The sequence below is a fragment of the Centruroides sculpturatus genome, unplaced genomic scaffold (assembly GCF_000671375.1).
Source record: "Centruroides sculpturatus isolate CEXI.00-Female unplaced genomic scaffold, Cexi_2.0 scaffold2378, whole genome shotgun sequence".
Lineage (NCBI taxonomy): Eukaryota > Metazoa > Arthropoda > Arachnida > Scorpiones > Buthidae > Centruroides > Centruroides sculpturatus.
In genome coordinates this window covers 8,440-36,197 of record NW_019386467.1, presented here as the reverse complement: position 1 = coordinate 36,197, position 27,758 = coordinate 8,440, and the positions used below count along the sequence as shown (strand labels likewise).

The following is a 27,758-nucleotide window of genomic DNA, read 5'->3' as shown; positions in this document are numbered from 1 at the left end:
GTGTTATTTTTATATATTCTCTTGTATATTTTAATTTTATTTTGGGTTACTTTTATATTTTATTCTGTTTCTATTGTATATTTTTAAAATTTTTGTTCTAAATTTTGATTTAAATATTTATATTCTATACATGGAACGTATCTGTTCCATTTTCGTTTTTTTAGACCTGAGGATGGCCTGTTAATCAGGTTGAAAGCGTTTGTGTTTAAAATATATAATTCTCAGCAAAATTAAGGTGTTCTAATATATATATTCCATCAGACATTGTTAATCTAACAGTTCAGAATGTGAGAAAATAGAATATAGGTTTTGGGAATGCCATACATTTTAAATGTCAGGAACAAACATCACATTTTACACACAGAATCCCTGGAAATATATAAATCAGTACATTGTGGCCATCCATTAACTATCTTACAAACAGAGAGAATGGTACATTTCTCTCTATCCTTGAGTTCAGGGAGACATTTATTTATTTTATGTTTTTATTGTATTTATTTATGTTGTTTTATCGTATTTCATTTTTGTTACAATTTGATATTCCCAAAACCAAACACTTGAATTACATTGTTTAATGGAATATTTGTAAATCCGAAGATGATTTCTTAATAAGACTGAAAATGTTAGTTGTTAAGATGTTCTTACTGCTCGAAAGAATTGTTAATAATAAAAATGTTTTAACAAATTACTAATTTAAAACTGCTTACTGTATTGAAAACCCCAACAAGTTTTAATGTCTGATCGTACGATTGTATGTTGCCTTGTTTTCCAGGAGAACGTCGTGAAAACCAAAGACCATACGTAAACTGCAGTTTATGTTCTTTTGGGTCGGCTTCTGTTATCAGTGCCTAAAACAATTTTTTTTTTTAATTTTTATATTAAAAACATTCATCATCATATTAATTTTATTTAAAATTTCATTTATTTAAATTAAATTAACTTAAAAATTTATTCTTAAAGGCTATATTGTATGTATGGCTTATAAACGTGACATGGATTACAATTTGTACAAGAGTAAGCAAAAGCCTACATTGATGCCAATTCATCAAAAGAAGTGGTTTGCATAGACTAGAGACCACCTGCCTTGGATGGCAGAGGGTGATTCGGTCTGATGAGTCGCACTTTCCAGTCCTATATGAAAATTTCAGATGTAGAGTCATCTATCGGCCAAATAAAGGACTTACCCAAAACCGTGTGAAGCAGGAAGTCAAGTTTCTGAGCACAATTTAAGTGTGGCAGGTGTTTTAGGTATTCTGGCATTAGTGATTTGGTTCCATATGATAGGACTGTCAATGTACAATGCTACAAGGCAACTTTTCAACAGCATTTTCTGCCTTCTATGGTTCATCTTTGGCTAGAGGAAAATGCACTCTTCCAGCAAGACCTCACAAAGCTGCATACTGCACACTCCAATAGTGCTTGGCTTTACAAAATTGAGTCCAAGTCCTGGACTGAGTTCCAAATTCTCTCAATCTGAACACCAATCAAAGACCTTTTGACTTGTCCTCAAGAAAGAGGTGCAAAAATGCAAGCCTCATACAAAAGATCAGTTGAAGATGGTTCTTCAAGAAGTTTGGACTACATTCCACAGTATCTTTGCCATGCCTATGTCACACTGATGCTTAGGTGAGTTGCTGACATTTATGCTAAAAAGGGAGGACCCACAAAGTGGTAATTATATGCAAATTCCAAGTGTGCAAAAATTTATTGCCTCCAATTTTTTGGAGGAATAATGCTTTTAGGAATGTATGGAGATGTCTGTTACAGTGATTGAGTCATCCATAGCTCAAATAGAGTACTTTATTAACCAAGTTTAATTTCAAATGCAAACAAGTTCAGTTTTTTTACCATTTATAACAACCGTGAATGAGGTGTACATATATTTATTGCCAGAGGAATAATGTAACAAGAGGTACTTGTCACATCAAGAGTATTTGTAGAAATGTACTGATTTAACGTACGAGTAATAACTGACTTTATCAGATGCACTTTCTATCACTACTGTGTTACAGTATTATACTCACATTTCTTTTCCAAACTTAATCCACAAAACTACAGGTGTTTAAGGGAAATACCTTATATAATCAATGAAATGTTTCTGATCTTAATATAATAAAATTCATCTTATAACCAAACATTCTACTTTTAACATTTCCAAATTACAAATAATTGGTGTTGTTATTGAACTGTATATTGGCAATATACAGTTCAATAGCAAGACACAAAACAAATGATAGTCAGTTGTGCCAAGTCTGGGCTGTAAAGTGGATGAGGTAGAACATCCACACCCAGACTGGTCAGCTTCTCTAGTCATCTTTGCTGTATATTCTTACAAATTGTCATGGTAGCATCGGACTTTGTCAATTTTTGGAAGAAGTCCTTGGTGAAGATTTTGGTGTTCAAATAATCCAGTTGTTTACAGTAAAGTTCTTTTATGATAGTGATGTTAGTTGGCTCCATTGTGATGATGCCAAACAAATATAGATCATTACCTTCTTCTGCATGATTTGCCCTTTAACATTTGTAACAGCTGGTTGACTTTTGTTTACTCACAAATGCTTTTACAAATGCTTTGCAAGTGAGACTCTGAATCATAACTGCATTATGGCCACTTTTGAAGTAATAGAGACAGCATGCAAATATATTCTTTTGAAAGTTTTGTATTATCAGACATTGCTGATGTGTCTATTTCCAATGAAATATGTGATGAAATGCCCTTTGGTTACTACACTTATTTACCCATATCAAATGTTATAAATTATTTTTTTCCAGTCTTTTCTAGGAAAAATCAAAATGTCTAAATTTCATCTTTACAATCTGATTAAAAAAAATGCAGCAAGATTTCTTCTTTTGGTGCCCTATCAGTTTTGGATGTTGCCTGTCATCATGGCTATCATATTCCTATTGCTAGCTGTTCTCAACAGTTCTGAAGGTATTTCACACCACTCCCTTGGGTTTCTCAGTCATGAGATTCGATGTCGTCCTGGTCCTCTTTTTTCAGTTGTATAATGAGTTGTAGGATTCAGTACTTGACACCATCATGTGGCCGAAGTATTCCAACTTTCTTTGTTTAATGGCGTTGAACAGTTCATGTTTTTCCATTCATTGCAATATTTCTACATTGGTCACATGTTCTAACCAGGATACTCGTAGAAGCCTTTGGTAAATCCATATTTCAAAGTAATGTACATATTTTTTGCCTGCATTTCCCAATAGTCTCTCTGATCTTGAGCAAATTGAAGAAATCGTGTTTTTCTGGTATTCTTCTATCTGTGCACAATTCAGTAATATGATCTTCCTTTACAGTTCTTATTTCTCATCAGATAATCTTTTGTATTTCATCATATTTGGTTTTATCTCAATTTTTGAAAGTTCTTCTTAAATCCATTAAGTGGATTATATTATCAATCATCCATTCTTTCTTCTTGTTCTTTCATTCTCTTCTGCAGAAATGCTTATTGCTAACTTTCTGGATGTCTCTCTTAATTTCTTCCATTTATCTTCTACAGATGTTCTCTCTTGATATGTTGTCATCTTTTCTAATTCCTCTTGTACTGTCTGTCTTATTGTTGCTCTTTGTACTTGCTATATATCTTTAAGGATGGTAATGTCATGGCCAGTTTTATGTCATAGATGCTGGTGGTAAACCAATGGGTTGTGGTCTGATGATAGGTCTTGGTTGCAGTGATGCTGCTACAAAATCTTTTATTTATCAGAATAGTCTATTTGATTTCTGATGATGTTATCTGGTCTATCTGCTGGAGATTTTCAGGTTAAAGAATTCTGGGAGGCAGTTTGAACCAGTTGTTGGTGATCACCATATTCTCCTCTTTGCAAAACTGTACGAGGTGAGTCCCTCTTTCATTTCTTTCTCCAAGACCATGGGGTCCGACAATAGTTATCTCCTTGCCCTGTCCAACTTTTGCATTGAAATTTCCCAGTATTATCGCGATCTCACTTTTCTTTGTGTGTTTTAGCACTGCCTTGATCTAATTTCTGCTGATTGTATACAAATCGCATACTTTGCAACTATTAAAACATTGTGTCTGTACCCCCTTTGCTGTACACACTCACAAACTTGTCATGTTTGTTTTTATACTGTTTCACTGAACATATTTTGTCTTGTCACTGTATTTTTACTTGTTCAACAATTATGATGCAGACGCTCAATAATCCGACATGTCCCTTCAATCTTTCCCTCCCTACTTACAATCACTTTCTCTCCTAATTTCAACTTCATCACTTCTAATTTCTTACAGGTAAAGTCTGTGCACATACAGACAACCTCTCTACTCTTTTAATGTAATGTAATGCTGATTGTATTTTTACGTTCTCTAATATATAAGAGATGCAAATTAATACAAAGTTATCAAGTTGGCAAGATCGCAACTGTTGAATTCCCTTTATGGTTAAATTATAGATGAATCATATTGCCTCCGAGGAATTCCTATATTTAGCAGAATTCAACCAAAATATTGAAGAAATAACATCGTCACAGTTCATTCTTATCCTTTTTGACGAAGACATTGTCTAAGACTTATGATCAATCGAAGTTTTAAAAGTAAAAAATGAAAACTAAATTTAAACAGTAATTTTTATAGAAATTTGCATATTCTAGGTACGAATGAAGAAGAAATCCTCAATGTCATCAAATAAATCAATTTTTTCTAACACTTTAAAAATAACGCAATGTCTGAGTCTGATTTATCATTCAACAAATACCTTCTGTTGAAAATATTTATTTTATTAAAATAAGTAAAATTATGTTTAAAATTAAAATTATATATTAATTATGTATTAACAGGTTAACTGCCGGCAGTCGTACTAATTAGGGCCATACAGAGCCATCCGACCGCATGATGTTGCTATAATCAATGTAGTTTTACATACTAGTAGTGGCCTCCTACGCACATCTATAAAGTTGGCTCCGACTACAAGCCGTCATTTGCCTCGTGAAGTGGTTTGACAGCCGGCAGTCATATGGCTCTGTACAGCCCTAATTAGTACAACCACTGGCGCATTAGATGATGGCTAACGTGTTAAAATTACATATAAGAGAATAAAAAAATATTAAATTTAAATTCATTTGTATGTAAATCAAAATATATTTCTATAACATTTTCATTAAAACATCATTATTTGTTAAATATAATTAGAATTAATTTATAAATCTTTATCAATATCAATTAAAGTAAATTAAATAATTTACTTTGAATTCTTTTTGTTCTTTCAAACCTCCGTCGTCGTCTTCGCTATCATCATTTTTCAACCTACAAGGATTGAGTCTATTTAATATAAACAATTATCTTTAAAACAAAAAAACTATATATATATTTAAACTAATTTAATTACATTTAAATACGTGAAATTTTACAACTGCGTTCAGAAATTATGTTATAATAAATATGACGGCTACATAAAACTGTCAGCACCTATAAATATGATAAAAAATTAACTGTATAACAATAGTTCAAAGAAATAATTGCATCTTAACTTTAATATATTAAAATGTGTTTTTATATCATACATTATATAGGCAAAATATTCTAATCTTAAAGTAGAGCAAGAAATTTATGAAGCCAAGGAATTCATTCACTAGAAAAAGTGTTTTTTTTTTATCTCTCCTGAAAACTTTGTTTTTTGGCATTTACAAGATTATGGCATTGCATGCTTCAATTATATACTGCATATAGGCACTATTGACTAAACTGAGAAGGAGTTAGCTACCGCATCAAGATTATTGTGTAAAAACTAAAAATCAGCTTTTGTTACTTATTCAATTTCAATAATTTAACTTGGTTAACATCATTTGATATTATAGATAACAGAGTTAGTTCAATTTATCATCATTCTGTTATCTAAATATTTTAAATATATATAAACAAGCATCAGCTAGCTCGATAAACATTAAAGCAACCAAAGCCGAATTAACGAGCTAGAAGCAGCTATAATAATAATAAATAATTTAAGATAATTTGGTATTAGAGTTAGGCGTTAGGCATCATCTCATGCCAAATTTAATAATTATAATTTTAATTAAATAACTTAAATAAACTTCGGGACTCGAACTCGCAACTCCTGCTTAATTGGCAATGCATCTGCACGGTAAAAAGGAGTTGCGGGTTCGAGTCCCGTTCCGGGCCGATTCTTTTCTTCCAGTTAATTCTAAATTTGTTTAAATTATTTAATTAAAATTATAATTATTAAATTTGACATGTGATGACGCCTAACGCCTAACTCTAATTCCAAATTATCTTAAATTATTATCATCAATATAGCCGCTTCTAGCCCATTAATTCGGCTTTGGTTGCTTTAAATATTTTAAATCAATGTTTTATAACTAACACACTAAACATTCTAAAATATTTGGTGCTTTATAGAGGAATGCTTCATTTTCTATCACACATATTTGATTTATAATAGCACAATAAGTGTGAAAGTTCTTAGTGCTATTCCAAATGTTCTTTAATTGCAAAAATTGCTTAGTAAATATGTATTAAATTAGTTGAATTTTTGAATACTGCCACCTTCTCTTAAGGCTGGTATACATGATAAGGAAATCCTCAAAGGATGTGCTTAACAGACGAAAAAAACTTGGATATAACTGGCTGGATCGAACATAGTAATTTACAAAACTTATTAAAATATCTCCCAGCGTATAAAGAATTATTTTTATTTAAAAATGGATAGATAGAAAAAAAAATCACGGTTAATCCTCAAAGGATTTCCTTACCGTGTATACCAGCCTTTACTGTATTTACTATAATTCTTTTTATTATTAAAACAAACAAAGGCATTCTAGACTGTCTATATGCAGAGGTTGAAAGACATAGTTACAGTGCAATCTTAAAATCTTTTTGCAGTGAGTGGGAAAACAGGAGGAGCTTCTAGAACAAACTAAAGTAACAACAGACTGGATGTCAAAAGAGTTAAAGTAAGTTTCAACATCAGCACTTGACTAAGCTATATTGGTATGGCTGAAGCCACTGCAAAGAGACTTTGCAATAACATTGTATATTTTTAATATTATAACAAATTAATACCAATTTTCAATAAAAGCATTTCATCATGTTCTCAAAAAAGGATTTTAAATCAAAATATATAAACATTACATTATATTTAAAAAAAGCATATTAAACTTTAAATTATTAAACCAATATTTAATAATTTAAAGACCATTTATAGTATATATGACTTTACATTCTACTTTTAGGAACAAACCTCAGTAGGGTTATTCAATTGTAAAACAAAGATAGAAAAACAAACTAAAATACATAAATTCTATAAAATATTCCTTCAAATATTTCTTTGCAAATGAATTAAGTATAACATACAAGTCACCAAAAGCCTGAATGTACACAAATTAAAACTTAACACCATGTATAGAGTCTTCCAGCAAATAATATGTATTGAAATCAAATTGTCCCAAGAAAAAGGCCAGAAATTTGAATTTTTGGTCTCTTTTGGAGGGCCTGCATCAAGCATTGATCATTACGCAACGTTCTGTAACAATCAACACTTGATGCAGGCCCCGAAAGATGCCAAAAATATTATTTGCCGTATGTTGTTTAATTTTAATTCAAATTCAGTATAGTCTATGTAATGGTTGACCATTAATAGAAATGCTCAAAAACAATGTGAGGAACACAGTTTTTATTTATAGAAATATTTTCATTCTTCAAGCAATTTTTAAAACAGTTAAAATTAGGATTAATAACAAATAGGCTTTAATCCATTCATATAATTAAAATAATTAAAATTTACAATTTATCATCATCCAAGACAGCACACCTTAAGATTTAATACCAAATTTATATAAACATGCTTTAATAGGAGAAACTAAAATCATCATTTATAATTTTACATTCACATAAAAGGGCATATTGCAAAAGATCAGTAATTTGGAAGGAAATTCAAAAATGACTTAACAATATTTAGGTAAATAAACAAAAGGATCGCTGCAAACGATTAGGGTTTCAGAAGGGCGATATCGCAAATGTCACACATTGACCATCGGTTACTTCGACTTTACTCCTAAAGGCAAGGTCTCCGACAAGGACCCGACCACCACATTCAGAGTTATATTTGTACCAACGATTACACTCAACAACAAAAGCAAAGAATAATACAAATTGGGTCGCACGAAGATTTAAACCGGGGGTGACAAACAGGCAGTCTGCGGATGGACACGGCCCATCAAGGCTTCGCATCCGGCCTTTGGCCCAGACTATTTCATTTCTAAAAATCAACATTTCTAACATCTCGTGGGGATTAAAACAGAAGAAATTCAAATGTCTAACTGTTTACGTAAGTCGTAAAGGCCCGGCAACAAAAGGGCCTTCGTCAGAGCCTTTTCTTTTAATCACAGTACGTCTGGGTTTACCGAATAATATTGAATACGGCACGCATCACGCACACATCTATTCAACCGACCCTTTGTCGCGTTTGAGTTTGAGACCACCAATTTAAACAAAATCTTTTACAACAAATCTAACTTATTCAAGCTATGAGGTCAGTTGATATGTACTACAATAAACAGAGCCCGCAGAAGATTTTTCGGGGCCACAGAAAAGTTATTACAGCAAGAAAGTATTTATCATCAAATCATCTTAGAAATTTGAAAGTGAGGGACCCTTCCGGGCTCCAAGGCCCAAACAAACGACATCACAATAGTAAATATTCGAACTGAAGAGAGTCATCAATTTCCCGCGAATGAATGAAATCGATTAGAAAGTTCAAACGATGCGAACACGTGACCAGACATTCAGCAAATTTAAATTTGAGAATGAATTATGACGTAATTTCAAAATACAAACACGAGTGTAACGAGGAAATGGCACGATTGTCACATCGTACTTTACAAAAAAACCCACCTCACCCACTTAAAATATTTCGCTGGTTTCTTAACAACTTCCGCGAAGTAAAACCACGTGGATAAATCCAAAGCGTAACGTTTACCGGAAATTAACAAAGTTAAAAAATAATTTTGGAATCGGTTCGAGCAAAATTACTTACGCTTCGAATTTGTTATTCATGACGTCGTCTACGGAAACCATTAGAATTTTTTCTACAGAACGGTCGCTAGTGGCCACGAGAGTGCAGACGCCAACTAATTGAAAGTGTTGCCAACCGATGCGATAAATTAAATACGCAATAAATCCGCAACCGGATATAGATAATTAACGTTCAGTAATTAAATAATATTATTTTTATGTTTTCCGTGTTTTTTTTAAGTCTAAATCAAATAGTAAATAATTTATTTTTTATTTCCGAGTGAAATATTTCTTGCACTTCGTCTACCAGGCCGGATGGCCGAACAGCTATTAGAGCGGCAGGCTGAAACCTCTGAGAGACTCGAAATAGAACCTAGACGGGTCGAAAAGTTTACACGAAGGCGCTATCACGCCGTGGTATTGTAATTAACGGAGGTTACAAAAGAAACTGTTTAATTAATGTATCTTCTATTCTGATGTTTCAAAAGTTTTAACAGAGAAATAAATTAAGCAGTATAGGTTTTGGTTTATTTCCTTACGGCAACGCGACACACGGGCGATCTGCCGAGAGGACGTTTTCCCAAAAAAGTTGTATGGGAAACTGGCCCCTATTTAGGTATTACTAACGTGAAGAAACAGTGGAAAACTCCACGTGGCCAGCTCGTTGGCCAAGCCCGAACCCGCGATCAACTACTAATGTTCAGTGGTTTTGTCTACTCGGACACCGGTGCCCTTTAAACAATACAAATGAGTAGGATCAACACGGGTCCTTTATAGGGATAATTTTCACAAGTATTGTTGATTTGTCTTTCGAGACTTTATAAAATTTTTTACTCTTTCCACTATTCGTAAACCAGGACTTTTCTCTAGGCCTATTACGGTTTTCGTCCTCCCCATTGTGGGTTTGGCCCACGATAATAAACGAGAAATGGGCAGACTTATCCAAAACGGGTGGCCCGAGACAAATCACGATTCTTCCCGAAAGGAGTGGTAAGCCGATGTCTTTACCGCCCGAACCGACTGCCAATGTGGATTTGGCTTGATTGGGTTGGCCGGATGGCTTAAACCCGCCATTCTAGGGATAAGGGAGGTGATAGAAACACCCGAGGGATTTTTCGGGAGATGGTCTGTCTCGGATCTCCATCCTCCGGGAAAGTAAGGAGCAGATAATCGATTCTATTTAATTTTCTTTATTTAGTTGATGATGTGCGAATTTCGTACTTTCCTACACGGAGAAGAGCGAAATCTTCGATAAAAAATAAATATTTGCATTTGAATCTTCGTATGGGAGGTCGAGCCCAGATAAATTCGTCGCGGATCCCGTTCCCGGTTGGAGTCGGAGTTGGCAACGTGACACCAGCTGACAGTCCGTCGTCTCCGGAAGAGCGAAGATGGCCGACGAAAATACTCCTCTGCTGTACGAAGGATCGGTGGCCATTAATGCTTCCGAAGATGAGAAACGTTCTCCCTCCGTCACTCGCTCTACCTTCGCCCTGTGCGACCCCAAAAGAGCAGCCCACAGATACATGGTTCTCGTCTTCATGTGCTTTCTCGGATTCGGTGAGTTTCCTAAGAAATTCTTCCGAGACAAATAATCCGTTAATGATGCGTTGTCGCGTGTCTCCGTATCGGTCGCGTGACTGAAATAGATCGGTTTCGATGACTAGCGCGTGCCATCGACGTCGACCATCCTTTTCGAATTTCGGTACCCGTCGATTCCCTTCCCTCCCCTCCCCTCTGGCATCTTCTTTACTTTCTGATGCAGGAGTATCGGCCTAGTAGGATCTGTTCTCTGTCTGGGCAATGTGCGGTGGAACTTTTGCCGATAAGGTGAAAGTCCTGTCGCACGTTGGCCGGAGATACGCCTTCTGGGCCGGATCTCTGGCTTACGCCCACGACACGAGGTAAGATGTGAACTCTGAACGAGAGAGACCCCCCCCATACAAGCAAAAAAGACAATGGAATCGTACCCATGTGGAGATGTGTAATTGCACCTGATATGATGCCAAAAGTGAGAGATCCACTTTCTCGGTGGATCTCTCGTTTTTGGCATTGTGTTGTCCTGTGCTGGTTCTTTCCTCGTTTTGGATTGTTTTCTGATTGTGGACTTTTGTTTTGAATGTCATACCAAAAATTCCGATCTGCTGATCTTAACTAAAATAAACATATCGGATCGGCGAGCTTCATTTCAGAATGAAAATGTATCTGGTGAAAAATTTTTGTTAATAAAAGCAATGTTAATAGATGTTACACAGATGATAGTAGTGATTATATATGTATACTGTATATCACTACTTGCATTCAATGTTTGTTACTATTTGAGGAAATCTATGAACAGCTGTTAATGGAAATGTTTTTAGTAACATTCATTAATAAACATTCTTCAGATATTAAAGTTTTTTAATTATAATTTAGCGTAATAATCTAAATGATTTGTTGCTTTGTTCTAGTAAAATTTGGACTGTTGTAGATGGTCTCATTAACTAAATATTTTATGTTCCACTTTTAGTGACTTAACATGGAATATAACTTCTCTGAATATATAGGCCTAGTGAGCTTTTGTTAGAGTATTTTACGTATTCTGCTGAATTATGTTCGTGTTTCTCTTTTTCTCCATATGTGTTTGTGTTGTTGGTAATACTGAAAATATCAAAAATAGTGATTGTCAGCATTCACCTTGTAGATGAAACAACTGTCAGAAAGAGGGTGTTTCTAAGGTTTTCTGACATTCATCAGTAAGTAAGTGATGAATTTTGATATTATCTTATGCATGGTATGTCGTAAAAGAAAAAGTCATTGTTACATACTTTTCATATTTTGTAGTTCTGATGATTAAAAAAATTTTGCGTAGATTTTAAGCTTATTTGTACAACATGGCACATGTAGATTTATACGATGCTACTGTTTTTGACCTGATAAAAAATGTCACAATACTGATTACAAGTGTAAAACAGTAAGTGTTGTCAAGAAAAGTTTTTCTTAGTAATTATTGATGTTTTCTCAGAATTCTTTAAGTCAGATTTGTTTCTTTGCAATCAAATGATGATGGAGATATATTTCAAAATATAAAAGGTATTCTTGTAAAAGAAAGTGCATAATAGTTACTATAATAATAGTGTTATATATAGATTCCAGGTGCCGCAACAGAATTCCATATTGTAACAAATAAATTTAAATCTCTGCAACAGTAATTTTTTTCCATATCTTGTTCTGGTGATTAAAAAATATGCAACAATGACTTTTTCTTTTAAGATATACCACTACACATATCATATTTCACTATGCATTTATTGTATGCCATAAAATACATATGTGTATTTATTTTATAGAAAATTTCATTCGTATGTTTGAGTAAGTTTTCTATTTCTGTTGTTGAAGACAATATTAATCATCCTAAATCAGATAAATTTTTTTCACTGCAGTTTTGAAAACAAAATTCCCAGTTTTAGTTGTCTTAATAACACATTTCACATGTGTTTTTTAACATTTTCATTTGTTAAAAAAAAAAAAAAAAAAGAAAATGACAAAAAAGGCCTGCTAAGGAGCTAAAGGGACCCATTCTATCCCTGGCCCCATACAGTTCTAGACAACCCTGTTGAAGAGGTGTGTTTAGGAGTTGAAAATTATTCTGAGCTAACTGAGAATGGTTAATTAAAGATAATTTAGTCCAATGAGTTACGTATATGACAATTTAGGATGATGTAAATATGCACGCTAAGTAGATCTTTCTTATGAAAACAGTGTATAAATTAATACTAGCTCACCAGATTTATTTATTATTATACATGTATAAGCTATATAAGCAAAAAAAAGAAGAGGGGATCAGTAAAAGGCCTATGAACCTTTCAAGGTGTCAATGGTAAAAAAGATTTCGGGAAACTCAGTGAAACTCTAGTACAGTCGACCCCCCCCATAACACTGTTGATAATTTCGTTTTATATGAATTCTATATTGTACGAGTCGCTTAAATTTTACAAATACGTGAGCCGTTCACAGCCCGTACACGTATTTATAAAATCTGAGTGACTCGTACAACATGGAATTCATATAAAACAGAATTATTATCAACAGTGTTTGTTTATAGGGGGTTGACTGTATAAATTAGGAGAATATATTTATTGTATACTGTTTTGTCTAATATATCACTCCTCATCATATCAGACAGAAGAAAATATAAAAATTTAGTGCATTTACAACTTCTAATAATTCAAAAAATCCTTCTTTTAATTAAATATTTATTCAGTTTTTCTAAAAGGATTGTGGACATGCATAAAAAAAGCAGCATTTATAATATATTAAATAATTTGACTTGTCTTGTTAACACATAATACAAATAACATTAATAAAACATTTAGAATTAATTAATTTTTCTATCTTATATAAGTTAAATAAATCAGATAAACTTTTAGAAATCGTTCTATTTATCTAATGCTCGTGCATTAGATAAATAGCAATATTCTAAAGATGGTGAGCATCCCAAAAACATTAAATAAAGAACAATTTTGAGTATTTCATTGGCTGTTATACACGTGATATTCCGATTAAAAAGTAATCTTAACTGCTATCATAGTTAAAAAATATTTTTATTTTCTAAACATAAACAGTAAAATATCAATATTTTAATTATCAGAATATTATAAATTATGATAGGTTATAAGCTAAACTATGAATTATTTATCAAAATTAACATATAAATAATTATTGATTTCTTGGTTTTATTTTTCTTTTTTTTAAAGAATTAAGAAGTATTTTAAAGTATCTTTTCATTATTATAAACATTTGCAAAATTATGTCTGATGACTATCAGATCTAATCTTGGTAATAATCAATGACATAAAAACCTTTGTATTGCAGTTCATTAAATAGTAAAAACAATGAAATTCTATTAATCTGTTCGTCAGTACTGAACTTTCTACAGTTATACGTTTCTATAATTAAAATTTATTAATAATTGGAATTATTAACGTTTCATCAAGATAAATTTTTTAATACTTTAAATAATTTCTTAGTAAACTATAGAAATTAGTCGCATGTTCTTAATGGTATTACCAAATATTTTAATTTGAAAATATGTGTTCTGTTCTTCTCGGAATGTTCTGTATGTTCTTTTAAAATATTTATTCGTCCGACGACGACGATTATAAATTCGTCGAAAGTAATTACAATAAAAAGGCAATTGTAGTGCCGAACTCGGTGAACTCTCCGTCCTGCTATTAAATAATTTCAGTATCAGATTTGATTTATAATAAAATTGACTAGTACAGCTTGGTGTGCATGATTTACATTTTAATAACTCCCTGTTTACGTTGCCAGCTGTTCACGTACACACACACGCACCACACGTACCTATAGCTTGTTTTAACCGCTGTCGAGTTTTGGCCTCGTTCTCTATGGAACTAGTACGCCGACCACTTGGTCAATAGAGATTACTGATAAGAAATTCAAAAAAGAAGCTTTAATGTTGTTCATGTTGTGTTATTTAATGTTGTTTAAATTAATCTGAGGAGGAAAATAACTGAAAGATTTAATAGTTAATCATATAATGTAGATTTAATAAAAATGAACATTTTCGACATACTTAAGTTGTCATCTTCAGATTGAAAAATGTTTAACTTGAAGATGACAGCTTAAGTTTGTCTAAAACATTCATTTTTATTAAATCAATATTATACTGCTGGATTTTCTGGTTTGGTGAGTATCTCTAGTTAATGGTCATTAAATAAAAAGTCTCTACGACAATACTGATGTAATTTATTAATAAATATGCCTAAACATAAAAAAAACCTGCAAATAATATATATATATATTTAAAGAAATGTTATTCTTCCCTTTTTAAACTGTCATCTTCAGGTTAGTAGAAATGCAGATAGAAACGAATGTGTATTCTAAAAATAGAGCAGTGTTTTATATTTAGAATATAAGAGATTTAAAATTTTAAAACTCTCTCTTTCTATTATTAATTTTATCCACATTCTTCCTTCTGTTTTGTTTCTGTATTGTATTACTTCTCAATTGATGATATATATTGTTTTTAATTAAGAAATTTCTAAGAATCTTTTTTTGTTTTATTTAGATATGAATTTAATAATTGATTGTCATTAAAGTAAATGAAGCTCAACATTATACAAATATTAGAATATGAAAAATGTCTTCTAATATTAAGAATAACAATTTTAAGACTGGTTATAGAAATGAGATTTAGGTCTTACACCCCATTTCTGATTGAATCTGTGCAATGTATTTTGTTAGTAGTAATTAAATACATTTGATTACAGTTGAACCCCCCCATAACACTGTTGATAATTCTGCGTTATATGAATTCCATGTTGTACGAGGCACTTAGATTTTACAAATACGTGAGCCGTTCACAGTCCAGCACCACATGTATTTGTAAAATCTAAGTGACTCGTACAACGTGGAATTCATATAACACGAAATTATCAACAGTGTTATAGGGAGGTCGACTGTACTTATAAATACTGTGATCCCCATATGATGAGGGGGATATGTCCACATTATAGGAAACTGTATTATATTAACCACGTGTTTTGTGTAGCATAACAGCAAAATAGCCAAAAAATTAGGGTCATGATTCATAACACATTATACAAGGGTCCACTGTATTAAAGACTATAGATTTGCCAGCACTTCCTGAGTGCAAAAAGTGAGGACAAAGAATAAAATGAAAACCATAGGCTTAAATACTCAAACTTTTAATATAACTATTACATTTATCACAAAGTTTCAAGGGGATGAAATTGGAGTAGAGGGGAAGGTGTCATGGTTTCATAGTAGCCTATATTTTTCACCGGATTCTAGAGAGTAATGTGAGAACTTATCCGGATGTCACTGGATGGTGGTTAAATAGGAGGGCTATTTGTCAAGTGGGGAGTGCAGTGGGTAAGTTGATACGGGTCCATGTTTCGAGTAATAACTGAATCGACAACAATTTTAACGAAACATCAAATTTAATATAAAAATAAAGCAGATTATAATGTACAGCTAATAAGTGTATGCTCGGCCATGCAGTTATAGGGATACTGTTTCCGTGTTACTATCTACTTCTGAGAGAGAGAGTTTACAATACTAAAATACCTCTGTTGGGTACATGATCATTGACCTCTTAGAGTATTGGGTCGTTGTCAGTTGTATGGAGAATGGTGAACTAGCCTTGGGTTATGGCTTCGGGGAGAGTGTCCACATGGCATATGGTGGGATGGGAGTCTTGGTAGTCACCTGCTACTATGGTGGTACTACTATCATTTAAGTCAGTCTTCCTTGGACTGTCCGTGCCGAAGATAGGGTATGCAGCCATTATAGCCATCAGGTGTGGGAATTTGGTCTTGTGATGACACTTTGAATGTGTCGTCACTGGGCCAGCTATGGCAGTGGGAAATTAGATTTGTTGTTCTCTTTTCGTTGTGGAATAGTTTTAACTGTCAATGTTTCCATGCATTAACAATTGGATATTGGTGGCAATTCTGAACAATTGTTGACCTTTTGACTTAATATTTACTCATTCTTTCTTTATTAGACCTGTGGGATTTCCCGGAAATACTGTAAATCAGGAAAAGGTTTTTTCTCACAGCATTAATTGAACAATTAACTCCTGAATCTCACAGTAAGTATGAAAACTTTGTGCAGATCAGTCAAAAGTAGGGTTTCTCAAACAGGATCCTGGTTGTTTTTTTACCTGGGAAATTCTCATTTCGGGAAATCCTGCAAATTTAAAAGTTTACTTTTGTTTTATTTTGTGTTAAGGTTGAGGAAATTTTGCAAATAGAAAGCATAATTAACTCATAAACTGTCAGAATACATTTGTATTTATTAATTTTAAACCTACTCATTAGTTTATTTTAAATTTTTGCTCGTTATGCCATGTCATAAATGGTCAATAATCAATACGTAGCTTATTTGGGGCAGGACTCTGAAAATTCTTTACTTGTCAGAACCTGTAATATCTGGAATACTTGTGCTTATGATGATTTAATTTTTAACCATGTCCAGTAGCTTCAATAACTTCGTAACACCAAGTTGGGCAAATTTGGCAAGAATACAAATGAGTATGAAGTCTGCAAGTATGAAGTTTTCTTTATAAACCTGATTATTAAAGACAAACAAACTGCCAAATTATTGAGCTATAAGCTTCATGTTTCTATTAAAGCAGTTGAGGTAGATAAATCAAGAATTCACTTTTAGAATCCCAGGACAAGTGAAAGATCAGGAAATGAGAAACCCTAGTCAAAAGTTTAGAAATGTATAGAGAACATAGAATGTATGTTATATATATATATATATAAGGATTATACTTAAAGCTGACCTAATAATGAAATCTGAGCTTTTTCTCAGGAGCATGAGCCAAGAACTTGGCATAAACTTGAAATTTGGAAGGTTTCTATATACGTTTGTACATATTAAATTTTGGTAGTTAAAGGTCAAAGAGGGGATTGTGGGGTCAATGAAAGTTTTGAAGGTTATTAGCATTTAGTTTTTTTAAAAAATAATTTTTATTCGAAATAAACCTTTATCTTATTATAATAATTAACAATAAAAATTTTTTTAAAAATAAAGTATTTCTCATAACATAGCACAATATATAACTTGTACTACTTTTCCAGCATTCATAATTTACAAAGTTCATGAGCTGTTGCCACTTTTATACAATGTTACTAGTTAGTTACTTTTTCCCCATCAGAAAACGTTGTTTTTATTTTTATCTAATTATGAGCTGATAGCTTGCTGCTTATTAGTGTGATTTTTATAAATGAAAGTATAAGTATGAAAGATTTATATTGTTTGTTTGTTAAGTTATGGCAATGCAACACTTGTGTGATCTGCCTAGAGGGATGCCTTTCAGGAGGTCTTTTAAGGGAAACTGGCCCCTATTTAGGCATTACAGACGTGGAGAAAACCCAGAAAACTTCACATGGCCAGCCCGTCCGAGCGAGGCGTGAATCCATGACCGAACTTCCAGTGTTCAGGGTACAAAGACAGCTTGGCCACTGGTAGGCTCAAAGTATGAAAGAAAGTATGACTTTTCAATGCGCAAAGCATATTAAGACACATTTTTGTTTCAAAAAATAGTTAAACGTACATCTAAAAAATGCTCTTTTCTCAAACTTTTTCTGTAGAGGAAAAACTTTCAATGAAATCTTATTTTTAGAGACCATCTAGTGCTATTTTATTACAGTTCGTGGTGTCTTAATTTTTTCTCTCCCAGCTGTTATACACAATACAGGGAAAGTATGGCAATCAGTCAAAAAAAAAAACGACCTTCCCAAATTTTTACATTTTTGGACTCTGGGACCTTGAAATGTTGAGAAATGCAAAAAACTTGGGGTAATTTCTGTATGTATGGATGTTAGTGTGGGTGGGTGGGTATGGCATGATTTTGTTCACCCTCTTCGAAGCTTAATTACTCCTGTGCTTTTTGTTGAAAATTTTTGAAATTATGCAGGGAGGTTTGTGTATTAGGAGATTGGTGCTATTAAATTTCGGTGATTAAAGGTCGGGGTTGGAAGATAAAGGGGTTGTGTGTATCCCTAGTAGGGTCGAAGTTAATGATGATTTTACTCATTATTAGCATTTACTTTTTCTAAAACTCATCCCTCCCCACAAAATTAAGCTTTGTGCCNTAATAGTTAGAAATGTAAAGTTCTTTTAAATAAATATCATAATAGATGACACCACCAAATCTTACCAGGAAAGTTAAGCAACTCATTGCTGGTTTTTCAAAACTAGTTGTCTGTATTATTTTTAAAATTAAATAAATGATGATAAACAGTTTCCAGAATTGACTGCAATTTAACAAATTATAAAAATAAATTATAATTTTAATATTATAGTCTAAATGTTTTATATAAAATATTAACAGCGTTTTAGTTGAAAATCATCTCTGGAACACCATAAACACAGAGTGAAGTTACTTATTAAATGAGATTATTTTTATATTAGTCTTTGTCAGTTAGTCTCATATTTATGAATCTTTGAATAATAAGTTGTAAATTTTTATTTTCATTACTATATTTTGAAAAAAAAAAAAATTTTTTTTACAGGCAGTTATTTTTGTTATGACAATCCGGCTGCACTTCAGGATCAAATTCTGTCAGACATGAGCGTAACTACGACCGAGTTTTCGTCCTTATATTCATGGTATTCGTGGCCGAATGTTGTATTATGCTTTTTCGGAGGTTTCCTCATTGATAGGGTGTTTGGCATTCGTTTTGGTGCTATTATTTACTGTTTTTTCATTTTACTTGGTCAAGTAAGTATATGTAATATCTGTTTTTAAATTTTAAGTAAGTAAAATATAGAGGAAATTTATTTTTTGAACATTTAAAAATTTTCTTGTATCATACATGTTTTTTTATATAAGGTAAACTCTTGATTAATCAAGATAAAAAGGAAAATATTATCCCATTTAATCTAGTAAAATTTTAAATTCTGTACCCATCACACAGAATAGGTAAATTATCAAAGAAATTGTAAGCATTGTTCATAATGAACTGGATACTTCAGCAAAGTGAAGATTCCCCTTCTTATTTTTAGCCAATAACAACTGTAATGATGAATCTTAAAGTAATTTGTGATGACTTATGACTTGTATTTTCCAACAAAGAGTTGAAAGTTAAATAAAATGAATGCTGATTAAACAATCAAGTATGAGTTCTAAACACTCAGCTCTTTGTTAGCGAATACAGCCATTAATGACTTGCCCAAAAATAGATATTTTTTACATTCCAGTTGCAATCCTGAATAATCAAGAATTCTGTATATATTTAATTTACTACATACGGGTACATCATCAAATTTCTGGCAGCTGATGGTCTGCCACCTCCTTTAATCCAGAGAGGAAAGTTATAATTTCCATGGTCGTTGAACTAGGTTACTGGTCGGCCGGAGACAGTGGTGCATATGGGATGCACTAATTTACTTTGTTTACACCACACTTGTTAGTGGTGATACTGCAATTTTTTGATAGTCCTAGTTTATTTTGCTTAAATTTAACCCTAGCTATGGCTTCTAAGAGAGTTGAGTGTTAGTGGTGTTGTCAAAACTTAATTTACATTTTAATATTTATTTAATTCAAGTTTCTAGTAGTCTATGGTATACTTTTAATACACGGGAGGTGCGTAATTAGTGGGTTAGAGTTGTCTTGTTGAATTATTATTATACATGACCATGGTTTGTCTGGCAAATGGTGAACTGTGGCTATAAGAAATTTGGTGATGTATCTGCATATTTAGATCTTTATGAAAAATCTTTTATTATAAATATTTAAATGTAAATCAAAATATTTTTTGAAATAATTAATTAAATGTTCTTAAGAAATTCAATAATTATAGTAAATACGTATATAATGTTTATATTTATTTTGTTATGCATTTTCAAGTTATAGAATTTAAGACTATATAAGAGATTTATTTCCAAGCTATTTAACTTGGAAATAAAAATTACAAATTTTCAAATGAAACAACTTTTATCATAATTAAATTAGAGAGCCTCATAACAGGGATCAATTACAACAAGCAGGCGTAACTGCGTTTAGTGTGTAGCGACCACAAGATGACGCTTCTACATGCGCATGCAGGAAACAGCTACCAAGCCAGTTTGATAGTCTCTTCCATTGTTCACACTTCCAATGAAGAAAATGGCTGATTTTGTAGATGTTTTTGTAGCATCCTGGTAATGACGCAACGCACTGACTGCCTTAGATTCTTGGAGGCTCTAGAAAATTTTAAAGCAAGTTTAAACAGCATGTGTATTAATTACAAAGAGGAACTTTCTCTGTCGACAGTTTGGAAGGCTCTTTACAAACAGACATTATAATATTTAGTTATCGTAGGTCCTATGGTGCATGCTCATATTCATACATTTTATTCCATTTTTCATAATGTTTAGGCAAACGATCCAATGCCTCCCATTTTTAAATCTGTTCCACTCTCAGTGGATATTTCAATATGATTTTGATATTTTTGAACATTCAAATTTTTATTTTAAATTGGTGTTCCATCAAAGAAATGGCAATATTCACCCGAAGCAGGACTCCGGAGGAGCCCAAAAACGTTAGTGAAGCAAATTTTTCCGACACCTGACTTTAGGTTTTGGGTGAGAAATATTATAGATGTTTGAAGGGCCTGGAGATTGTAAAAATGCTCGTTAAGTAGAGGCTTGTCCGCTATTTGGGAGTGTCCATTAATGGAGGTTTCACCGTATTACTTTTTATAGAGAAGTTTTGATAAAAATGTTCAGATACCCTGTGGCATATTTCTTATAAAAGGAATCATAGTATGACGTTTTAAAAAAGGGAAAGGTTGGAGTCTGACTATTTGTTTACCGACTCCACCATGCTATACTCAACACTACCAAACATCACAGAACAGAGGGAGCAAGTCTGTTTCCAGCACTCTTATTAGTATAACTTTTTGAAGTTTGCATAAATACACTTTAAAGAAATTTCATAATACTAAGATTATTTGATTTCAATATCACAATGGGTACCAAACAATGCCATTTGTTGTTTAGTACTCGTTTGAATTTGGGAGTTTGGATACCGAGATATTTGACGTATCTTTTCTATAATAACTAATAAGAAATTAAATGTGAAATTAAAATAATTTTTTATAATATTTGTAATATAATATAGATATTAAAATACATAAATTATAATATAATAATTATATTTCAGTTTGTATTTGCTGCAGGAGCTGTATTAGATAAATTCTGGCTTATGGAATTAGGTCGTTTTGTATTCGGGTGAGTAAATATATTTATATTATTTGATTGAATAGAAACTGAAAATTTATAGATTAAACTGCAATTGTTGTTGTATCTATTTATTGTTATTTATTACAGTATAAATATTTAATTAGAAAATAATAAACTGAATATAAAAAGTTTTGAAAATGTTTAAGTACATTATATTACATTTGTATTATTATTTTAAAGCTATCCATCTACCAAGCCTTTGGTAGATGGATAGCTTTAATCTTATTGGGTATGTAAAGATGTTTGATTACTTATACAGTGGGTGATCGGTTAACGAACATAATCTGTTCCAAGACTTTGTTCGCTATCCGAATTGTTCGTTAACCGGATTATCAATTTACCATAGGTTTGTACGGGAATTTGATTAATTCATTCTGGAGACCTCAAAAAAAAAAAAATATATACTTCCTTACTACGTTTATTTATATGTAATAATAAAAATACATATATACACAGACTTGCATTTTTATTACTCATGTGTTTTTGTTTGTGGGGGTTAAATAATTTGTCTAATGTTGATTGCTTTTCTCTCTTCTTCAGGATTTTCAGAATTAATAGCATTGTAATTGTAGAGATACCCAAGCCTATTAACCTCAACCTGCTTTGTATGCCATTCTAAGATCGTTGATCTGACATCCCCCACTTCTTCAAAAGAGCTTTAATTAATAGCAGATATCGGCATTAATCCTCTTTTTCATAATAAAACATATCTCGCAGAGTTTCTTGGTGTTCTTCATTCAAGAGTTCTTGGCGTTCTTCTGTCGTCAGATCCATTTCAGGTTCCATTATGAGCTGTTCAATGTTCTTTATTTCTCAGATGCGATATTTGTTACTCCTTTAGCTGCTTGAGTTTTCTTAATTATACAATATCTTTCTTAGATAAGATTGAACTGCACCCTACTGTAGATTTGTTCAAGCCGTACTGCCCTGTATATTTGTTCAAGCCGTACGTCTACCTTTGCTATTATACTCTCACCTTTTGAAAATAAAAACGAACGCAAAACTTAACGAGTGCCCACCCGACAGTCTCGCGAATACTATAAAAGAATTGTCAGAAAAATAAAAGGCTGGAAATTCAAGGGAGTATTTCAAAGTTTGAGGAATACTATGTGATCAGTATATATCAGGTTGAGTGTTGACGTTTACGTCTCCCATGCTCCAAAAAGTTACCTGAAGAGAAAGGAAAATCAATTGGTATTTGCTATTTCTGTTGCTTCTTTTTATGTTTGTTCAGTGAAGTGTTTGTTGTCTGATCATAAAAATCTTTCGAAAGTGTTCGTTGTCCGATTTGTTCATTAACCTATCTGTTCGTTAACCGATCACCCACTGTATTATTATTTTGTGTTTGTGTGTCAGTCTGTTTTGTGTTTTATTTTGTCTGTTTGTTTTCTTGTGTCAAGATCAAACTACATTATTCAGCAGTGCAAATATTTGATTTTGAATGGAACACTTCTTAAATATCAGAGTCTATTTTAATTTTTATTTACATTTCCTAATATAACCAAATAAAGTTGGCTCTTGATTTACGTGGTGTATTCATTCCGTGATGTTTTTTACGATTGAAAAATCACATGGTTTAATTGCTTATTAGGAAAAAATACAAGAGAGAATTCCTTGTATGCTGTAAAATTATTTATTTTATATTAATTTCATTTGATATTTACACCAAAAATAAGAGTCTATTAGAACAAATTTAAATTTTATTTGTTGTTGCTGTAGGTGCTATATTTTGAAACAGTCGACCTTGTTTTTCTAGTCGTTTTGAAATTACTATCCTTGTCATTTGAAACGCTTGGCAGCAGTTTCACTATCAACCTGTCTTTTTGGATGATTCTCTGTTAAAATTGTTTTTGGTTAAGTTGTAAATTTCTTTATTTACAGCAACAGTTTTCTTTTTCATTACAACTGAAATTAAACAAATCACTCCAGGTTATAGAATCAAGTTTTTTTGTGTACAGNTTGTCCAAGTTCACATAATCCCTTCCCCTCTTCAGGCATCCAACAAAACTCAACTCTCTTAAAACCATTATCACTTTATGAACAAGACATATCATAAGTAGAAGCAAAACATACAAGAAGTTTTGAAATATATATAATAAAATGCATAAACTGTTTAAAATTAAATGAAATAAAATGGACGTTCCCCAAACCTCAACCCCTCCCCTCTTGTCTGACTTTATCCAACTTGTCATAATCCTCTTCCACCCTTTCAGTGGAGATGTCATTTGTGGACAGTCCCTTATTGTTAGGAAAGATAAAACTTAGTTTACATTTTTTTTTTCAGTCATATAAACAGCACTTATGAAAGTATCATGTTTGGTCCAAACTGCAAAGGATACTAATACAAAATATGAAAAAATATTAGTGAATAAAGACAACAATTATCTTATAACAGGAAAACAAAAGATGAATGTCTTCTCTCATTCATATATAATTAAAAGATATTTTATTAATTTGTGCCCCAATTTGTGGCAGGTTGAAATGCTACCACAAATCAGTGTGCTTCTATTCTTCAGGATTTTATAGCAACTTTAAGTTAGTTTAAGTTAGTTTTTAATGTCGTACCGTATTTTTGTGGATTGTTTGGCATGTCAGTCTATCCGGGACATCACAAAATCAGATACTTTTATGAGATAAATATCGGCATGCTGGTTTAAGCGAGGTTACACATACCTTTCCAGAGGACACGTGAAACTCGTAGACGCCAGTTTTTATTCTAAAATTAGGAAATTGCCAGCATTGCATCAAAATAATGATTATATATTTAATTTCTCCATTTTGTCTTCTTTCTAACAATGTAAAATACTTGCGGAATGTCAAAAGTGCTTTTTTATGTTTATTTTATTTAATTTGATCCAAAAATGCAAAAATAAGCATGAAATTTCAGAAACTCTCTAAGTTATTACAATTTACATGGATTAACATGGCTTTTTGTGAAATTTGAGAGGAAGGTGTTATCTTTCAGGGTCAGGGTAGATTGTAGGTTGCAGTCCACACTGACTAACTATTGTTACTACTAACAACAATAAACCTCTAATTGTTTTATTTCCCTGTAAACTAAAACACTCTTCAGTTAGTCAAATTACAATGATATTATTTTATTGTAAGGGGAAGAATATTTTTTTTTAACATTTATTTAACAAGTAGTTTTGTTAGATCTGATTAATTTTATTTTTTAGTTGCAGCTTAATCAGCATGCCAGTAACCCCAAGGTTTCCGGCATGCTGATTGTCTCCAGTCAATCTGCAAAAATACGGTAAATTAAAGGACATTGATAAACTTAATAATAAATATATTTTAAAATATGATCTGTGAATTCTAATTATTATTTATATATAAAAAAGAATTTTAATATTTTTTTTTTTAGCTTCGAGCACTTGTTTGCTATCACTCTTATGTGCTTTAATTTTGGGATATTTCGATTGGAGGGCCGAGAAGATCCTTGAAAATTTATCGAATGATACAGGTTAGTTTTCAGTTTATGTAATTAAACAATTCTGATTATTATTTTGTATGTTTATGTAATGTGATATATTTTTTAAAATGTTTAGCTCCATTAACATGTTTAACTCCAAAATATCTACTTATTCAAATCTTATCCTATATTTTATAGAAGGTAAAAATCTTTTCATCTTGATTTCCAAGAAAGCAATGGCTGTATGTGCTATGGAAAGTTAAGAACTTCCTTATAAAGATTCAAAATTTGTTCTCCATTACTATAACAATTCTGTAGATTAAAAAAATTTCTATAATGCTTTTATTTACAAATTTTCAAAGAATATATAATGTATAATCTTGAGAAACGTTATGTTTGATTTCTATGCAATCGTATTTGATTTTAGAAGCTCTGTTCTCGATAATAATGTCATACTCGAAAGCTTAAGAATGGTTTCTTTTGTTCATGTTTATAGAATTTAGTACATTTAAATAAAGCATTTTTTTCTGAAATTTTTATAACTGTGGAGATTTTCTTTTCAGAAATATTAAAAGAAGGATCAAAGCAGTCATCAGATAAAAGCTGTTGTCTTTTTTATTTTTATCATTTAGTTCATATGAGCCTTTGATCTTTGACTGGAGCTTTGGGGCTGTTGTTTATCTAAAGATTTGGTTTGTTTTTATAGAATGGGAAGTTATCTTTTAATTTTGGGGCTTTAATCTTACTTTTAACTAGTTTTCAATGTTGACATTATTTTCAGGAGGAGTATTTGAATGGGGATCATAGTTTACTTGTTGTCTGTGGATATAGAGCAGAGATGGTTTTGTTTATTGTTTCTGAAGGTTTTTTGTGTTTTCTGGGCTTTTTTTCTTAGAAGTTTAGCTCCATAGCTGGAGTTAGTTTTAGTTTGGATGCTTCTTTTTATGGTTAATCTTTCAGCAGTGGGTTAGTCAGGTATGGTGCTATCCATATGTAGCGGAGAATAAATGTGGGTAATTTTTAAGTATTTTTCTATGCGTTTTTTTTTTTTCTTATTACTGTTTCAGAAAAAGATTTTGTAAACAGTTATGTCTAGTAAAGAAAATTCTTTTTTTATTGTTACATAATTTTTTTTTTATGTGAAGTTTTTTTGGCGGTAGTGTTTGGATATATCCAAAAAATTCTTTTGCAGATATATCCGTCCTTTGCCACTGCCACACGATCCCCCTTGATGGATATATCCATCGGTCATTGCTGAGTGGTTAAAGGGTTTAGTCCCTTCCATGTCCTGTTGTTGAATACTTCTATTTTATTGGCTTTGGAGGTTAGCACTTTTCCGTATTTAGATACATATCATTCTGACAATAGCAAAGATGATGGAATAAACTCTTCAATTTATAGAATTTCTTTTGAGAGGTCATTCAATTAAAGCAATATTTAGATGTCATCAATTTATCCACTTTCCAATCTTTAAAGTTTTAGTTTAGTCATATCCTATTGATTTATTTGTTTTACTCAAATTAAAGTTTTAGTTTATTTGTTTAATTTAAGATCTGGAGTTATATATATATCTGTTATCTATATAATTTAATAAATAATATTTTTTACATAATAAATTATAATCAAAGACATAATTTATTTTATCTTCATTCAGGAGAAGTAATAAGAATTAAAGATGTGAAAGATTTTCCTTTAACATTTTGGCTGTTGAGTATTATCTGTATAGCATATTATGTGGCTATATTCCCCTTCATTGCGTTAGCCACGTAAGTAGATTTTTTTATCATTTAAATTTTTACGATTTTAAAAGAAAATAAAAATAGCAATGTTTGTGAGTTTGTATATTTTAATTAGAAATCAGATTTTGAAATACATTAATTAAAACTTACATAAATCAGAATTACATGGCATCAGATTATGATTTTCTATTTTGAACAGATTTTAATATATTTTTGCTTTTTCATCATTAAACTACAATAGATAAATGCCAGAGTTATATTAATTTTTACAGTAATATCACTTCTACGTATGTGCTTACCATTGGCCAAATTGGATAAACAACCGAGCGTTGGTAGTTGGTTGCGGGTTTGCATCTTGCCAGCAGGCTGGCCACGTGGAGTTTTCTGGATTTTCTTCATGTTTCTAATACCTAAATAGGGGTCAGTTTTTCATGAAAAGTCCTCCCGGGTGGCATTTCCTTGGCAGATTGTCCACATATCCCATTGCCATAACCAAGTACAGTGGAACCCCGGTTTACAAACTCCCTGGTTAATGACCAAATCAGTTAACGAACTTTTATTTTGCAAAAATTTTGTCTCAGATAACAGACGAAATTCGGATAATGAACATAACATTTTTTGTTAAATTTTAATTGCTGTTAGGCATGTGCGAGTTAAGCATTGCTTTTCCAAGTGTTTGTGATAAACTTCTTTTTTCAGTTTTGTGATTTATATATTTAATCAATATGGCATCCAAGAAAGAGAAAAGTGATAGCACATTGTTCTTTTCTATTGCCACTATCACATTTGAGAAAAATTTTGATTAAAAGAGTAAGACAATCAACTTTAGATCAATTTCTTGTT

General features: G+C 31.9%; 2 protein-coding genes across 2 annotated transcripts; one reads left to right on the top strand and one right to left on the bottom strand.

The window, feature by feature from the left end:
* Positions 1-294: 294 nt before the first annotated feature.
* On the bottom strand, positions 295-9,119 carry LOC111615070 (eukaryotic translation initiation factor 4E type 2-like). The gene is made up of 3 exons (XM_023356446.1): positions 9,016-9,119; positions 5,210-5,270; positions 295-848 (listed from the first exon to the last, which is right to left on the bottom strand). The coding sequence occupies exons 1-3, from the start codon at positions 9,054-9,056 to the stop codon at positions 678-680; spliced, it is 273 nt and encodes a 90-aa protein (XP_023212214.1). The 5' UTR covers positions 9,057-9,119; the 3' UTR covers positions 295-677.
* Positions 9,120-10,358: 1,239 nt separating this feature from the next.
* Positions 10,359-26,946, top strand: LOC111615069 (major facilitator superfamily domain-containing protein 1-like). Its single transcript, XM_023356445.1, has 5 exons — positions 10,359-10,553; positions 19,049-19,257; positions 21,682-21,749; positions 25,124-25,227; positions 26,831-26,946. The coding sequence occupies exons 1-5, from the start codon at positions 10,385-10,387 to the stop codon at positions 26,944-26,946; spliced, it is 666 nt and encodes a 221-aa protein (XP_023212213.1). The 5' UTR covers positions 10,359-10,384.
* The last annotated feature ends 812 nt before the right edge of the window (positions 26,947-27,758 follow it).

Coding starts and splice junctions, on each gene's coding strand:
- LOC111615069 (XM_023356445.1), top strand. CDS start 10,385: ATGGCCGACGAAAATACTCCTCTGCTGTACGAAGGATCGGTGGCCATT. Junction 19,258..21,681: donor TTTTCATTTTACTTGGTCAA/GTAAGTATATGT, acceptor ATTATATTTCAG/TTTGTATTTGCTGCAGGAGC. Junction 21,750..25,123: donor TTAGGTCGTTTTGTATTCGG/GTGAGTAAATAT, acceptor AATATTTTTTTT/TTTAGCTTCGAGCACTTGTT.
- LOC111615070 (XM_023356446.1), bottom strand. CDS start 9,056: ATGGTTTCCGTAGACGACGTCATGAATAACAAATTCGAAGC. Junction 5,271..9,015: donor ATGAATAACAAATTCGAAGC/GTAAGTAATTTT, acceptor CAATCCTTGTAG/GTTGAAAAATGATGATAGCG. Junction 849..5,209: donor AAGAACAAAAAGAATTCAAA/GTAAATTATTTA, acceptor AAATTGTTTTAG/GCACTGATAACAGAAGCCGA.